At 52.3% G+C, this 15,073-nt stretch overlaps 4 protein-coding genes across 9 annotated transcripts in view; 2 read left to right on the forward strand and 2 right to left on the reverse strand.

Moving 5' to 3' along the window:
* SLC4A5 (solute carrier family 4 member 5) overlaps positions 1–3,871 on the forward strand; it is a 23,794-nt gene extending 19,923 nt beyond the window's left edge. For all 5 annotated transcript variants that reach the window (XM_015882987.1, XM_015882986.1, XM_015882989.1 and 2 more), the window contains 7 exons: positions 309–487; positions 570–642; positions 754–822; positions 1,083–1,256; positions 1,449–1,610; positions 1,860–1,927; positions 2,251–3,871. In XM_015882987.1, coding sequence (XP_015738473.1) covers positions 309–487; positions 570–642; positions 754–822; positions 1,083–1,256; positions 1,449–1,610; positions 1,860–1,927; positions 2,251–2,416 — 891 coding nt within the window. In that variant the 3' untranslated portion in view covers positions 2,417–3,871. The remainder of the gene's footprint in view (positions 1–308; positions 488–569; positions 643–753; positions 823–1,082; positions 1,257–1,448; positions 1,611–1,859; positions 1,928–2,250) is intronic.
* On the reverse strand, positions 3,447–9,425 carry MTHFD2 (methylenetetrahydrofolate dehydrogenase (NADP+ dependent) 2, methenyltetrahydrofolate cyclohydrolase). Its single transcript, XM_015882992.2, has 8 exons — positions 9,295–9,425; positions 8,049–8,233; positions 7,282–7,404; positions 6,694–6,846; positions 6,504–6,611; positions 6,177–6,269; positions 5,330–5,455; positions 3,447–4,756 (listed from the first exon to the last, which is right to left on the reverse strand). The coding sequence occupies exons 1-8, from the start codon at positions 9,378–9,380 to the stop codon at positions 4,617–4,619; spliced, it is 1,014 nt and encodes a 337-aa protein (XP_015738478.1). The 5' UTR covers positions 9,381–9,425; the 3' UTR covers positions 3,447–4,616.
* Positions 9,426–9,720: 295 nt separating this feature from the next.
* Positions 9,721–13,892, forward strand: MOB1A (MOB kinase activator 1A). 2 transcript variants are annotated; one of them, XM_032448863.1, is made up of 6 exons: positions 9,721–9,749; positions 11,250–11,416; positions 11,566–11,659; positions 12,663–12,796; positions 12,912–13,075; positions 13,544–13,892. In XM_032448863.1, exons 1-6 carry the CDS (start codon positions 9,736–9,738, stop codon positions 13,619–13,621), a joined length of 651 nt encoding a protein of 216 aa, XP_032304754.1. In that variant the 5' UTR covers positions 9,721–9,735; the 3' UTR covers positions 13,622–13,892. The 2 variants fall into 2 exon arrangements, with proteins under 2 accessions (XP_032304754.1, XP_032304753.1); XM_032448862.1 differs by lacking the exon at positions 9,721–9,749 and adding an exon at positions 11,028–11,172 and having other exon boundaries at positions 12,912–13,892.
* A 512-nt stretch (positions 13,893–14,404) lies between these two features.
* BOLA3 (bolA family member 3) overlaps positions 14,405–15,073 on the reverse strand; it is a 2,659-nt gene continuing 1,990 nt past the window's right edge. Inside the window, exons 3-4 of the mRNA XM_015882996.1 lie at positions 14,657–14,745; positions 14,405–14,539 (exon numbers count right to left, since the gene is read on the reverse strand). Of these exons, the coding sequence (XP_015738482.1) occupies positions 14,474–14,539; positions 14,657–14,745 (155 nt within the window). The 3' untranslated portion in view covers positions 14,405–14,473. The remainder of the gene's footprint in view (positions 14,540–14,656; positions 14,746–15,073) is intronic.

The following is a 15,073-nucleotide window of genomic DNA, read 5'->3' on the forward strand; positions in this document are numbered from 1 at the left end:
CATGGGCCAACTTCTCAAGCCTGACTAGGTCCACCAGGATGCCATTCCTCCCTATTAGTGTGTCAGCTGCACCCACTTGGATTGGTGTCATCTCCAAACCTGCTGAGGGTGCACTCAGTCCCACTGTTGGTGTCACTGATAAAAGACATGAAAGAGCTCTGGTCCAAAGAAAGGTGCTCTCCCCAGGGGTAACTCAGGGCACTTCATGGGCTGTAGATGTTGCCAGGGGAAATCTCTGCCTCGCTGGACCCTGTGGTGTACAGAGGGACCTCCCCACACCCCCTGTGACCCTCTGCACTGTGTTGCAGAAAGCAGCTGGCTACCACCTGGACCTCTTCTGGGTGGGCATCCTCATGGCAGTGTGCTCCTTCATGGGGCTGCCCTGGTACGTGGCAGCCACCGTCATCTCCATCGCCCACATCGACAGCTTGAAGATGGAGACAGAGACCAGCGCCCCGGGGGAGCAGCCCCAGTTCCTGGGGGTCAGGTGAGGAGGGCTCAGCCGTGCTCTGCCCCAATGTTATGGGGACCCATTGGCACAGCCTCACCCCCCTCTTTCCCTGCCCCAGAGAGCAGAGGGTGACGGGCATCATCGTCTTCGTGCTCACAGGGATTTCTGTCTTCCTGGCCCCAATTCTGAAGGTAAAACACCCCATCCCTGCCATATAGGTGGTTGGGGTGGATTTGTCCCCCTCCCCAGGAGTGAGCTGCCACCTTCCTTGGGGTAAGGGCCATGTTTTTCCATGTCCTCAGTACATCCCCATGCCGGTGCTGTACGGGGTCTTCCTGTACATGGGCGTTGCATCTCTGAACGGCATCCAGGTGAGCACACCTCCTCTCCTGCCACAAAGGGGCCCCATGCCCTCCTCACTACAACCTCCTCAAAAATGAGGATTTTGGACCCCAGAACTTATCCATCCCCAGCATTTTCCAGCCATTTGAGGCCACAAATATCCAAACTCCTCTATGAAACATCACAGAGCCCCAGCTGGGGCACGAGAAAAGGGTTTCTCCAGGCAAATGGGAGCCTATATGGGGGGCAGTGGGGCTGACAGCTCACACCAGCCTTCATCCCACTGCAGTTCTGGGACCGCTGCAAGCTCTTCCTCATGCCAGCCAAGCACCAGCCCGACTACGTCTTCCTGCGGCATGTTCCGCTGCGCCGCATCCACCTCTTCACGCTGGTGCAGATCATCTGCCTGGCTGTGCTTTGGATCCTCAAATCCACCGTGGCTGCCATCATCTTCCCTGTCATGGTAAGGTTCAGCCCTGCAGAGTTCCCCAGGTGGCTTTTGCTCGTGTTTTATTGCAAAACAACCCACTGACTTTCTGACTTCCCATGTGCATCATTGCCCCTATTGCTGCTTTGCCTGCAAGATGCTGGGCTTGAAGCAAACCTTGACAAGTGGTGACCCCCGTGTCCTCACTCTCCCATCCCTCTCTCTCAGATTTTAGCCCTGATCCTGGTGCGGCGGCTGCTGGACTTTGTCTTCTCCCAGCATGACCTGGCCTGGATTGACAACATCATCCCCGAGAAGGAGAAGAAGAAGGAAGATGACAAGAAGAAGAAGAAAAAGGGCAACAAAGGGGACAGCAGCAGTGATGAGGAGGTGTGCAGCTGAGGGGGTGGAGGGGAGGTTGGGATGGCATGGGGAGGGGAAGGGTCCCACTGAAACCCCCAGGGCTGCAGTTTGGGGAGAAGGTCTTTGGGTTTAAAAGGGCAGATAAGTGCAATTTGGCCCCATCTCATTCCAGAAGCAGCCTGGCACACAGCTGGGCTCCATTGGGGCAGAGGGGAGTGGGTTTCTAGGGGGTCTCCTTCCTCAACTGGGAGTGTTTCACCTCTGTGTCCTCCCCAGGAAAGAGGTCCTCCACCTGGAGCTTTGCGTTCTGACTCCTCCCCAAATGGTTCCGACATGGATCGCAGGTGAGCAGCACCCACAGCCCCAACACTCACCCTCACATTGCCCCGCAAGGTCCCCCATCCACAACACCAAACATTTCCAGGTCCAGCAGCCAATGCTTCCCATTGAGCATCACTTTTACCACCACCTTGAGCCAGTTCCTATCAGTACCTGGGCCATTCTGAAATGCTGAAGTATATTTTCACAGCATCCTTTATGATTTTTCAACTGTTCTTTTCCCAGTAGCAGCAGCATCTGGAGTCCTTCCATGGGGGAATTCTGGGCTGTTTTGGGGAGCGGGTGTGCACTGTGCTCACCTCCGCATCCCCCTCCTCCTCCTCTGCAGCATTACACTCCACCTGAAGATTTCATGCCCATCATCTCCTGCATTTAATTACTCCAGAAGCCCCATCTGTGCTGTGCCCCAGGTGAAGATAGAGATGGAGTCAGACTATGAGGACACTGACACCGAAAAGCCACCGCGGGACATGGGCAGTGAGACCACGCTATAGTTTTCCTGCAGTACTTCCTCTAATTTATATATATATATAGATATTTATATATTCATATATATATATAAAGCAAATTGGACATATTTTTCTACATGAGACTGAGGGGAGCTGCTGCTCCCATAGATCTTAGCGCTGTCACATTTCCTCCCTTTCTGCTGGGCGAAGGCATCGGCGCTGATGGCAAAACTGGGCTCAAAATGTGGAAATGGGCATTTTTGGCCTCTGAACCACTGCTGGACTGGAAAAGCCAAAGGTGGATGGGGGTGGTGATGAGGAATGTCCCAGCCATCCCATCAGGGTCCTTCTGCTGCAGCAGGAGGGGTTCTCCTGCCCATGGGGGCTCAGCACTGAGGCATAGCAGGAGATGAGGATGCATTGGAGGCTGAGGACTGGCTGGAGGAGGGAAGGCTCAGGAGCTGGAGCATCTGAGATGGGTGTGTGCATGGGAGCAGCAGTAGGGAACGGAGCTTAATCACTGCTGCAGAGAACTGGGAATAGTTTCCATAAGGAATTGAGCAGCAGAGCTGAGCATGGCCATGCCTGACCCCATCTCACTGCACCCAGCCAGGACCTGGCGTGCCAGGCCCTTCCTGCACCCTCTCCTTGCCCCATGCACACCACCAAGGAGCCTCCCAGCTCCTGGACAAGGGAGTGTGCACCTCTAAGCTCCTCCACCCCCATGTGGTTTAACAGCAAATATCTCCCCACGTAACCCCAGGATGAGGCTTTTTTTTCTGGCTCTATTTTAAGGCTGCAAAAAGCCCTCTCTCTTCCCATCCCCTGGCAGAAACAGCCTACCTGGTATTGATAGGAGCTCTGTGCTCGTGCCAGCCAGCAGTTCCTGGGGCACTGACTAAATATTGCATCTGGTCTGAACCTCTGCGTGGGACAGCCCAGTCCTTTGTAAATAGCCAAGTCAAACCAGAAGGACTTGAATGCAGTTTCCTGTTTATAGCAGTTATTTTTCTGGTTCAAGAGCACTTATGGGACCATGGTGAGCTTAATAAGACAACATTACTCCGGTCACCACTTTAGCTTGACGTTAACATTAAGAGCTATTTCAGCTTGGGTGCATTGTGTCTGTTTTGTAGTATTTTTGTACCAGTCTCACGTGTGGTAGCTGAAGCATGGCACAGGTAGGTTTTCTGCTTGTAATCACTCCACCACAGTTAATTTGCTTTATCCACTATGTCAGCTCTTTATTACACAGCAGCCCTGGAAAGGCTTCGTGGGCTCTGGGGGCTGTTCCATAGGGCACAGCTGAAGCCTCAGCTCAGACCCTTCTAGAGCACAGCTTGTTTCAATTTATCCATTTTGCAAGTCTCACACATGGTTTATACTTTTTGTATATGAAATACTGGAGCGTCACAGATTTGCCAGCCCTGTTACAGCACTACTATTAGCCATTTTGTATTTACCAGTGATACAATCCAATAAATCTCACTTAAAATCTCAGCTCTTACTGTGTTTCTCATGCAGCCTCAGCTATTTGAACCTCAGCTTGCCTTTCCAGGTGCTCCTCGGTTAGCATTTATTTGAGCATCCTCCCCTCCAGGGAAGAGCAATTAGAGGTGACTTTGGCAGGTGGCTGCAGCTCTTGGATGGCAACAGACCTTCAGCTCCACAGCAAAGCTTGCTGGCACCCAGAAAGGTGGGCTCAGTCTTCCTAAGGATACCTGATCTACCACTGCCCAGAGCCCCATCCAGGCTGAGAACGTGGCTTTCTCCAGTTGCTGCTTCTACAGAAGAGCTCGACTCCAACTGAACACCCATCACAGAGTTAAATGCTTCAGAGCACAGTCTGGACTGAGCATTTGTGAGAACAAAACCATGAAGGCCATTCTTTTTGCACCATGGAACACACACCATTCCACTCCAAGGACTGCTAATGCTGCAGCAAGCTCTGCACACCCAGAGGGTCTCCACTGCTGCTCAGTCCCTGCAAGAACACCACAGTATGTAAGGCTGGTTCCTTTAGAGAAGCACTGGCTTAGAAAGCAGCTGTGCTAGAAGGCCAGGAGTGTAGATGCATATGCCTTATTACAGCTAATATGCATATGCTTCAGCTTCAAATAAATATTTATGACCTCAGAGTAGTAAATACCACCTCTGTACAATAAATAAAATATTGCATTTTCTATCGGCCTGTCTAGGAGTCATCTTGGAATGTTGTTTTCAGAGCTAAGAAGAGAGTCCTGTGTTAAGCAGTTAAGGCTTCCAGTGCTTTGGGCTTCAACAGCTTCTTGGCAGCTATGATGGTGTTCTTCATCAGCATGGCAACTGTCATGGGCCCAACTCCCCCAGGGACAGGAGTGATGTAACTGGCTTTCTTCTTCACCCCTGCAGGAAGGACAGAGAGTTTACCATGCAAGTCAAGCACAGTAGGGCTTATCAAGCCAACTGGTCAGTATGAAGCTGTAACCAACCTAATAGTGTTGAATTCCTTTATGATTATTAGTTTGGGACTCCAGTGACTTTGCCCTCTTTTTTACAGGAGGAGGTTCCAGTTCATTTTGCTGGGCACATGGAGATGCAGGGCCTGCCTGGGCATGGCTGCAGGTAAGTGGTAAGCAAGGCAAGGAAACAGCAAGCCAAAGGGAATCTCTGCATGCTTTTGGTTTTCTTGGGTGAGGGGTCATAGTTTAAAAGCAGGAGTGTGGGTTATAAATTGGAGTAGAGGCAAAGCATCCCTGCTGCCTTAGGTTCAGAAACAATCTCTTCTGCCTTGAAGTATACATGTTCCCATGGCATATTACAGGAAAGCTGCTCCCTTGTACTCTCATGAATCTGAATACAAAAGAGAGCTTCAGGATTGCATTTGCTCCAGTGCATGAACCAGGGCTCTCTCCCCACTTCTCAGCTAAATGTTTAATGTTCAAAGTATGAGCTGCCAGAGCCTTTTTTTTTTTTTACCTTCAAAATCCACGTCCCCAACCAGCCTTGATTTGGCAGTGATAGGATCCTGCACTCTGGTTATCCCCACATCGATAACTGCAGCTCCTTCTTTGATCATGTCAGCTGTGATCAGATTAGGAATACCTGCAAGAGAACAGACCCATAAGCTCACGGTGGTGCTAAGCAGCTCCCTGTCCCCTATCACCCACATCTTCTCATTATTCTTCTCATGTCTCTTTATGCCCAATTTCTAACCCACATTTCTTTCACACCAGGCTTCTGTTGCCAGGCATGGACACCCCAAACCAACTCAGTTCTTTTCCTAATGGACCATCCCCATGACAAGGACACAGCCTAAAGAAGAGCACATGTACATGTGGGACCTCTTGTGCTCTGAAGAGGGTACTGCAGATGTCCTTCAGCATTTTCAACACCTCCTGGTAAGTAGATGCTGCCTAAGTTCTTTTCTCCCCCCATAAGCATGTCTGTACACATAACACAGGCTGTATAACAGGCTCTGTTAGCTGTTCTCTATGTCTGATCAGGTGTTTGCTAGCACACCAAGTCCTCCTGTCAGGTGTCATTTTGCATTTCCAAAAGCTACAAACAGTTCTGTTGGTCTGTCCTGGGCTTTATCACAGGCTCAACTGCCTGTTTTAAACAGCCCACCCTTGCCTGCAGCAGTTGCAAGCTGTCATAAGGGTGTCAGATTCTCCTATATTGCCAGAGCTGCTTCAGGCAGGGAGGCCTTGGGACACATCCCAACAGGACCATCTCCTGCAAGGAGACTCCCATCTGAAACACCACACAAGCTGCAATGCAGCAGCTTCTGTGCACATCACCTGCACTGGCTGTTCAGTCTTACCTGCTGCTGCTACCACGATGTCAGCACGGATCGTGTGTTGTTTCAGCTGCTCTTTGGGAGTGTAGCGGTGTGATATTGTTACCGTGGCATCACCTGCAAGAGGGGTTACATGAAGCATTTTACTCCCGTGTATGGCAACTTCTCTAACCCTCCACCTTCAAGACCCCCTGGGAAAGCATCAGAAACACAAGAGCTTGATGACAAACCTGCCTACAGTCAGAAGGAGGGATCTGGTAAAGAAGAACTAACTAAAGAAGACCCTGAAGTGATTGCCTGTGTGCAGAGCTAACTCTGGTACACAGGGGGGCTCTGAGAACAAGCTCCTACCTCCTGGCCGCTCATGCCTGCCATCTGTGTGCAGCAACATGGCAATGGGCATCCCCACGTTCTTTGACCGGCCAGCCACCACCACGTTCTTCCCCAGTGTTGGTATGCCTGAAGTAGACAAAGCAGAGTCTTAAGGACAAATACAAGCTGGAGCTGAACCAAAAAGCAGCCAAATATTGCAGCAGCTTACCCGTTCTCTTTATGATCTCCCACACTCCCCATGGAGTGGCTGGAAGCATGGAGTACTGGTCAAGGCACATGCGTCCCACATTTATTACATGAAAGCCATCAACGTCTTTGTCTGGAGTCACAGCATTGCAAATCTTCCGCTCATCAATGTGTTCTGGAAAAGAAAAAGAAGGAAAAAAAGAGTAAAGGATCAGCCAAAAAAACTGACCTGCTGCACCAGTCCTTCAGAAATCATCACAATCTGGGGGCTCAAAGCTATTCCAAGCTTCCAGCAAGTTCAAGGCTAACAGCTCCCAGCAGAAGGGGATTGGAACCAAATGGGGACTACACTGCTAATGGAGCAGGGATATTTTTAGACAGCTGCAGCTTTACAGCCAAGTTTAAGCTCCTGGTGCATGAAGCTGATACCACCAACGAGAGATCAGATTTCCACTGCCCCAGCAACTTACAGGCAGCTGTATGATGGAGCAGTGTCATCTTTAAGGTTGCACCGTGGCACAGCACCACTTGTCATGTCACAGGAGGACTCCTGAGCTACATCTCCTTCTGGCACGTGAACTCAAAAGCAGATTGAAGCCCAGCTACTCACCAGGTAAAGGAAGCTGCACTAACAGGCCGTCCACGTTGGCGTCGTTATTTAGTTTGCTGATCAAATCCAGTAGCTCCTCCTCAGTAATTGAAGCTGGCTTCAGGATTGTTTCACTGCTGATTCCTGTGCAAAGTGCTGGATTAGAGAGTGGCACGTACACAAGTGGGGCAGCAGCTTCCCCAGTCTGTGCTAATTTGAGCTGTTTGGTTTAAATTCTACACCAAATCTGATACGGGCACATCAAGGATCATCGTATGCTTCGTGCAACAGTGACTGCATTTCAGGCTGCAGACCTTCATGCGTCTTGTAAGTTGTGATTGAAGACCATTTGTCTGTCTGTGCAGCCATCCCTGGGAAAGACTGCTTGAAAGCAGCCATCTTCCAATAGTGTGGGGGGCTTGGAGGAACCACACAACAACATGTTATGATGCAAATGCAATTGCACCTCCTGTGGACCTCCCTCACCTCAGGAAGGGGACGTCAGACTGAAATCTCAGCTCCAAAGAAGGTTTTAACAGCACAAAACCCAGCATGGAATTAAACCACCGTGTGCCCTGGACCTTTTTCAACCCATTTCCTCCAGAAGTACGTTTGGGAAACCAAGTAGGATCTCAGCTTGCAAGACTGAAAGCATCAAAGCACAGTGTGACCGTGCTGAATGATAACTGTATCTTGATTAAGGGCAAACCAAAGCCCTGCTGGTGCTTTACATAGGCCCACCAAGTCCACATATTCAAGCTGCAGAGTCTGATGAGCACAAGACTTACCAACATCAGCAGCCGCTTTGGTTTTGTTGAGCACATACGAGTGACTTGCAGGATTTTCCCCAACCAGAACCACGCTGAGGTGAGGTCTCTTGTTCCCAGCTGCTACCCACTGTTCAACTTCATGACGGGCTTCTTGTCTGATCTGCCGGGCCAGCTTCCTTCCAGAAATCACAACTGCATCATCTCTGCAATATAAGAAGCATCACCATAGCAGTGTTATGGCCATTAAACCCAAGCTTTGTGCAACACCAGCACAGCAAACAGGCATTACCCCCAAGGCAGGGCAGCAGCTCTTGCAGCTGAGCTCAGCACAAGCCTTAAACCTGTTTTCTTTTCCTGCCTGTTACATTAAGCAGCTATTCCAGCCCTGCAAACAAAGCTACTGGAGGAACAGAGCTATTCCTGCAGCCTGAGGAAGCACTCAGTGAGTTCAGGAGCCCACATGCCACACTGCCAGCTTCCCTTTGGGGGCAGCCGGTCACCCTTTCCTTTCTAAAGCATGACAGCTTTGCTTCATGAAGCAAAACTCATTGCATACAAGTGGAGTTTCCACTGCTGGAAGTGGGAACCTCGAGGCTGCAGGGGGCACAGCTGCCGTGCACAGCCATCCCAGGAAGGTGCCAATACTTCAAGCTGGACTCCAAGCTCATTGCTTCGCCCATCTCTACATGGTGACACATGGGGCTATAGGATTTCGATCCCAAAGCCGAGGGGGGGGGGGGGTACCCGCCCATCTCAAACGTGTCCCGGCAGCTCCTCGCCCGCATTTCTGATCTAAATCGGTAACGGAGCTTCTGCCAAACACATTCCGGGCAACTGGATCCGCCGTTTCTGATGATGGCTCCCATCGCAGCGCCGTTCTATCAATGGATCCTCCTGGTTTCAGCTCCGGGCCGTTCATTTACAACCCGACGGTTCCGACCCGCTCCATAAGGGACGGTTCTGCCCCGCACACCCCGTTGGCATTGCCGACCCCGGTGCTGGAGCAAAGCACATCGCACTGACACACCGCGGTGACCCGGCGCTCAGTCACCCCTTGGGGTCAGTCACCCCTTGGGGCACAGCCCCAACCCGGCTCCGGTTCCGATCCCGGTTCCGATCCCGACCCCCGTCACCCCCATCCATCCCCACGCAAGGAGGCGGCGGGATTTCATCAGCCTGCAGCGCTCGGTGCGGCCGCTGGGGGTCCGGCCCCATTCATTGCGAGGGTCAGCGGTGCCACCGGGCGGGCCCTGCTGTGCCCTACCTGGGTGCGCTGAGGTGCAGGCGGCGGCTGCGGGGACGGAGCGTGACCCGGCCGAGGGTGCGGAGCGGGCAGAGCGGGGCGGCCATGGAGAACGAGCACACGGAGCGACGGGGCGATCAGGCGCCGCGCCCCCCAACATGCCGCTTATATACCGCCAGGATCCGCCCCCTGCTGGCGGCGGGAGCCAATCGGCGCAGCGAGCGGCGCGGTGCTGAGCGCTGAGTGGTGGATGAGATGAAGGGGGCGGGACTAAAAGGAGGGAAGGAGGCGTGGCTTCCTTCCGTAATTGGGCACGGCGGCTCCTATTGGCTGGGAGCGAGAGGAGGAAGGGGCGCCATAGTGATGGTGCCGCTTGAGGCCTGATCTCGCGAGATTTAGGGCTGGGGCGGGAGCTGCGGCTGCCGGCGGCGCTCCGCTCTCCCTCAGGCCGCGGCGCTCGCCATGAGCTTCCTGTTGTGAGTGCCCGGGGCTGGGGGCTGGGAGCCGCTGTACGGGCCGGGGGGGCTTTGGGGAGGCCCTATAGGGCGACTATAGGCCCTGTAGGGTGACTATAGGCGCTATAGGGCGACTTGTGTGGGGGTTTGGGGGAGAGATGCGGCCTGCTGGGCTCGGTTTGCTAGGCGAGGCCTGAGGGCGGCCTGTGGGGCCTGGTGAGGGGCTGAGGAAGAGCTGGGGCCCTGCAGGGCTGGGGGGGTCAACTGTGATGGGGAGGGACTTGGTGGGAGCCTTTGGGCTGATGGGGAGGCAAAGGGGAGGGGGAGGCCTTTGTCCTGTGTGTGGGGCTCCCATCTGGGGGCTGCAGTGGGAGTGGAGGGTGGTGGTGAGCCCAGCTGTGTGCAGGGAGCAGGTGGGTATAGCCTGGCTGCATTGGGGATGGTTTGGATATCTGCTGTGTGAGTGCATCCATAACCAGCTGTAGGGATGGGCTCTTACATACCTGGGTGGTAGATGTGAACACTCATGCATTTCTATCCTTAAAGGTGTCAGAAGGAGCAGTGACATCTTGAGGTGTGAGAAGGGACTGGAGAGCCTCATTCTGTTGCCAGTGATGTGTTGGGACCCAGTATCAGCACTGTGCTGGGGCTGTGTTCCCTCCCACACCGTTGCAGGGAGCAGTGGCTGAGCTGAACGAGTTGGATCATAAGGTCTTTTATTCCCACAGTGTGCAAAGCCAGCGGGCTGTGCTGCATCAGGAAGCTGACACCAGCTGTGTGCAGGCTGAGTGCATCCGGCTGTGTGCAATTGGGGGGGTGGGCAGCAAGCAGCAGTGCCAGGAAACGCTTGTACCCCCAGCAGTGCTTTGGCTCACATCACCCCACATCAGAGCCAGCACAGAGCGTGGTGGCAGTGAGCTGTGTGAGCTGGGCGTCCAAAAGTGAAGATTTTGTGGTTTGAAATGCCGTCATCTCTTGGCAGCGTTGGTTTTAGTGCATGGATATAAAGCCAATAATGAGCTCTGACGCTGGTATTCATCTGAGCACTGCCTTACCCTGTGGAGTAATACAGTTGTGTGACTGTTGGTTGGACACAGCACAGGATGGTTAAAGCTGCAGTAGAGATGTGTGTTTTAGGGCTGGAGTGCGTTAGGCTGCTCTTCTGAGCATGTTATTTCCTATACAATTTGCTTTCACCCCATTAAGTTGATCCAGTCAGCCAGTAGATTTGCTCCTTGGTGGCTTGTTTGCAGTGTGACTGAATGCAGCCATCACTGCTCTGTCTTTGGGCCTTTGCAGCACATGCTCGTTGTGATTTATAAAGGTCAGCTTGCACGTGGCTGTCAGAAACACACTCACATGTAGGATCCATTCACCCTGACGGTGGATAAAAAGAGGCCTGGTGTCACCACAGCTGGACCTGCTGAATGGCAAAGAGCAATGGGTAACAGGAGGGAAATACTGCTGAAAAGGGGTCGTTGCTGAAGGGCTCACAGGAAGCATTTCTCTTTGTTTTCTCAGTGGGAGTCGATCTTCGAAAACATTCAAACCCAAGAAGAATATTCCAGAGGGATCCCATCAGTATGAGCTGCTTAAACATGCCGAGGCCACGCTTGGAAGTGGTAACCTCAGGCAAGCTGTTATGCTTCCAGAGGGTGAAGACTTAAATGAATGGGTTGCAGTTAACAGTAAGTCATGGGAGATGGAGATCCACCAGTGTGGGACTGGGGACTGGGAGTAAGCCTTGAGGGCTGACATTCGGAATGAAGGTGTCTGGAACATAAAGCTGTTATTTATGAGTAGCAATTGGAATCAACTTGACGCGTTTCCTTTCCAGCTGTGGATTTCTTCAACCAAATCAATATGCTCTATGGGACCATCACGGAGTTTTGCACAGAGGCGAGCTGCCCAGTCATGTCTGCGGGACCTAGGTAAGAAGTTTGGGGTGGTCTACAGCTGCAGTTTGTGTTGGGGAAGTGGCTGGATGGTCTCTGAAGTGAGTGTCTAAAAGCTGAGGAGGATGGGATGAGTCTGGATGGGGTTTGGGTACATCATTGTGCTCCTTCAGGCACTCACCTGTATATGAAGCCCTGTGGGGCTGTTAGAAAGGCCATGAGGTACCAGTAGCAGATTAATTTTAAGGAAAATGGAGAGACTGAACCTAGTGTGGAAGTGCCAGATGTTGCTGTCAGCATTTAGTCGTGCCCCAGTCTGTTCTGAGCTCTGAGAGGCCGTAGTGTGGTTTTGAGTGCGTGCAATTCTAAAACCACAGCTGCTAATGGGGCAGGACGTGAGACAGCAACAACCCAGCAGGTGCTGAGATCAGATTGCTGAAGAGAGCAGAGGATTTGTAGAAGGCTGAGGCACCATGGAAGAAGAAAACAAAGCAGGGCATGGGGGCTGGCTGGGGAGCAGCATTTGCAGTGCTGTGTAAAATCCTGCCCTGCTTTTCTAACCAGAAGTATCTAGATTGTGAGTTCCTGTTTCTATATCTGGGGGTGCTTCCTGTAAGGACTTCCTGTTTGAAGTGCACTGTTCAGTTTTACTTGTTGGTTATTGAGAAACAACAGCCAAGACGTCATTTTCTCCCCCCCCTCTCTGTAGGGAAAAGAGTGCTGTAAGACTGATAAGCACGCATCACTTTGAGATGGTGCTTTTCAGAACGCTGATGATGTGGGGCCTCTGGGGGTTGAACACGTGGCTATTGCTGCAGTTGTTGGGGTGGAGTTGTTAACCCAAGCTGTTGTATTGGGCTCGAGGAGCTCAGATGTAAAGGCAAAGCACCACACACAGCACTTACTTTGCAAAGTCATTCCGTGCCACGATAAGGAGGAAGCTGTGGGGCCCAGTGGCCAGAAAAGGGCTTTCAAATGCTTCTTCCCCCTCTTCTTCCCACAATGGGCCAAGGAATTTGTTCGTTCTCTCACCCAACAGATACGAGTACCACTGGGCAGACGGGACAAACATAAAGAAACCAATTAAGTGCTCTGCGCCAAAGTACATTGATTACCTGATGACTTGGGTCCAGGATCAGCTGGATGATGAAACCCTCTTCCCATCAAAGATCGGTAATTGCAGTGGCACAATATGACGTGCCCTGCGTCCAGAACCGAGGCACAGAGTCACCAAAAAATGTCTTAGTGGGTTTTTCAAGTCTTGTTTTGTTTTATCAACACTTTCCAGGCGTCCCTTTTCCCAAGAACTTCATGTCTGTGGCCAAGACCATCCTGAAGCGACTCTTCCGTGTCTACGCCCACATTTACCACCAGCACTTCGACTCCGTCATGAGGCTGCAGGAGGAGGCACATCTTAACACGTCCTTCAAGCACTTTATATTTTTTGTGCAGGTGAGGTGCAGAACAGCTGCTCAGCTGCCTCTCCCAGGGCTATTTGTTCCCATTTGCCTTTAAAGGGAGTTGGAATTTACAGCCTGCTTTCTTTCTGAAGGTCTACAGCAGTGCTGTAGGGGAGGTCACTCAGCTCTTACCCTCATGCATGAACTGTTTGGGGTTTTATTATGCAAGATGGCTGTAAATGCTCGAATTTCCCTCTCTACTTTTATTTATTAGCAATGGGACCAGACTTCAAAGAGAATCTGAGAGGGGAAGGGGTTATAATTCAGTAACTCATTCTGAGATGGCAACAGCAGCTTTTCTCCCCTTAATATCTCATAACTGTGTGGCAGCCCATAGCGCTGAGCAGCCTGGCACACTTCTCACCTGCAGCTTGTTGTGTGTTGGCTGGACCTGGAGCTTTGTTTTTTAGTGGTTCTTTGAGCATCACGTTCAGTTCTGACGTTGCTTTTTTCCTACCAGGAATTCAACTTGATCGACAGGCGGGAGTTGGCTCCGCTGCAGGAGCTCATTGAGAAGCTGGGTTCCAAAGACAGATAGAACATTCCCTGGGAGGACCCGCTCAACTTCCAGTCGTGGCCGCTCCTTTCTGCTTTGTCCACAGCCATTTTCCCCTTCACCCTCAGCGATACAAGCCCCAAAGAGCCGGATGATGGTGAGAGCTGAGAGGCTGGTGCTGCCTCTCAGTCTTACAGCCATTAGTGCTGTGCTGCAGCAGCCTGTGTCACCCTGTAGCTGGTGGCTGAGCTGTGGTGCCTGCCACTGTTTTGTCCACTTCTTATCTCAAATACGTACTCATGTCTGGCAACAATTGCAGTGGGGGAAAGTGGGACATCGTGCAGCTTGCAGCGGGTTGTTTTGTTTGGTGCAGGCATAGGGAGAAGTTCTGGAATGCCACGCTGCTGTTTGCAGTGCTGGAGCAAAGCTGATCCCACGTGGCCATTGTGGGGCTGCATCCAGCCTGTGCTTCCCATAGGGGGGAAGGGCAGCAGAGCCACAGCTTATTTTTAGAAGTGCTTTTTTTGGATTTCGATGCACTTTGGCCCAGAGCCTTAAACTCCCCTCATGGCAACAGTGACGGGGATGGGAAATACAAAGTGCCTGGCGAGGGGGGCAGAGCAGCTTTACTGCCCCAGCTGGGGGGGGGGGGGGGGCAGAGGGAGGGACAGGGACCATGTTGGCAAGGCAATAAAGTTTCTTCTTCCTGCTCTCCTTTCTAACCACTGTCCTGTCTGTGTGCCCCCATTATTCTATCTGCACAGCTCCCTTTGGTGGAGCTTTTGTCCCTCCCCCCCCCCAAGTGCTGGTTCAGGAGCCTCCTCATTCAGCTACACGTTTATTGGCCAGGTCACTGTTTGCATCCCCCCCTCCCTCCCCCTTCCTGCAGCTCCATCAAGTCTTGGGCACGGAGGTGAAGATGCGCAGCCCGTGCATGCTTTTAATCTCCTCGCTCAGCGCCTGCAATAGACCAACATAAAAAGGGGCCAAGTCCCGTCGCGACGCAAAGGCCTCGACAAGCAGAGCTCCCGTTCAGAGCCGTGATGCTGCGGTACGAGCAGAGCTGGGTACCCTCACCTGGTTCACCATCTGGTGCTGCTGCACTGTCCGCTTCTCCCGGAACTCCTCCGACTCGATGTGGATCTCATACATGGCCCCGCAGCCGCCTGCAAGTGGGAGCACCGCTGGCTCAGCACCGTGCAACAGCCATTGGGGTAATGGGATCAGCCCTGTTCCTTACCCTCAATGGGATCAGCCCTGTTCCTTACCCTCAATGGGATCAGCCCTGTTCCTTACCCTCAATGGCATCAGCCCCGTTCCTTACCCGCAATGGGCTCAGCCCCATTCCTTACCCTCACTGGGCTCAGCCCCGTTCTTTCCTTACCTTCAATGGGCTCAGCCCTGTTCTTTCCTTACCCTCAATGGGATCAGCCCCATTCTTTCCTTACCCTCAATGGGATCAGCCCTGTTCCTTACCCTCAATGGGATCAGCCC

The sequence above is a fragment of the Coturnix japonica genome, chromosome 22 (genome assembly GCF_001577835.2).
Source record: "Coturnix japonica isolate 7356 chromosome 22, Coturnix japonica 2.1, whole genome shotgun sequence".
Taxonomy (NCBI): domain Eukaryota; kingdom Metazoa; phylum Chordata; class Aves; order Galliformes; family Phasianidae; genus Coturnix; species Coturnix japonica.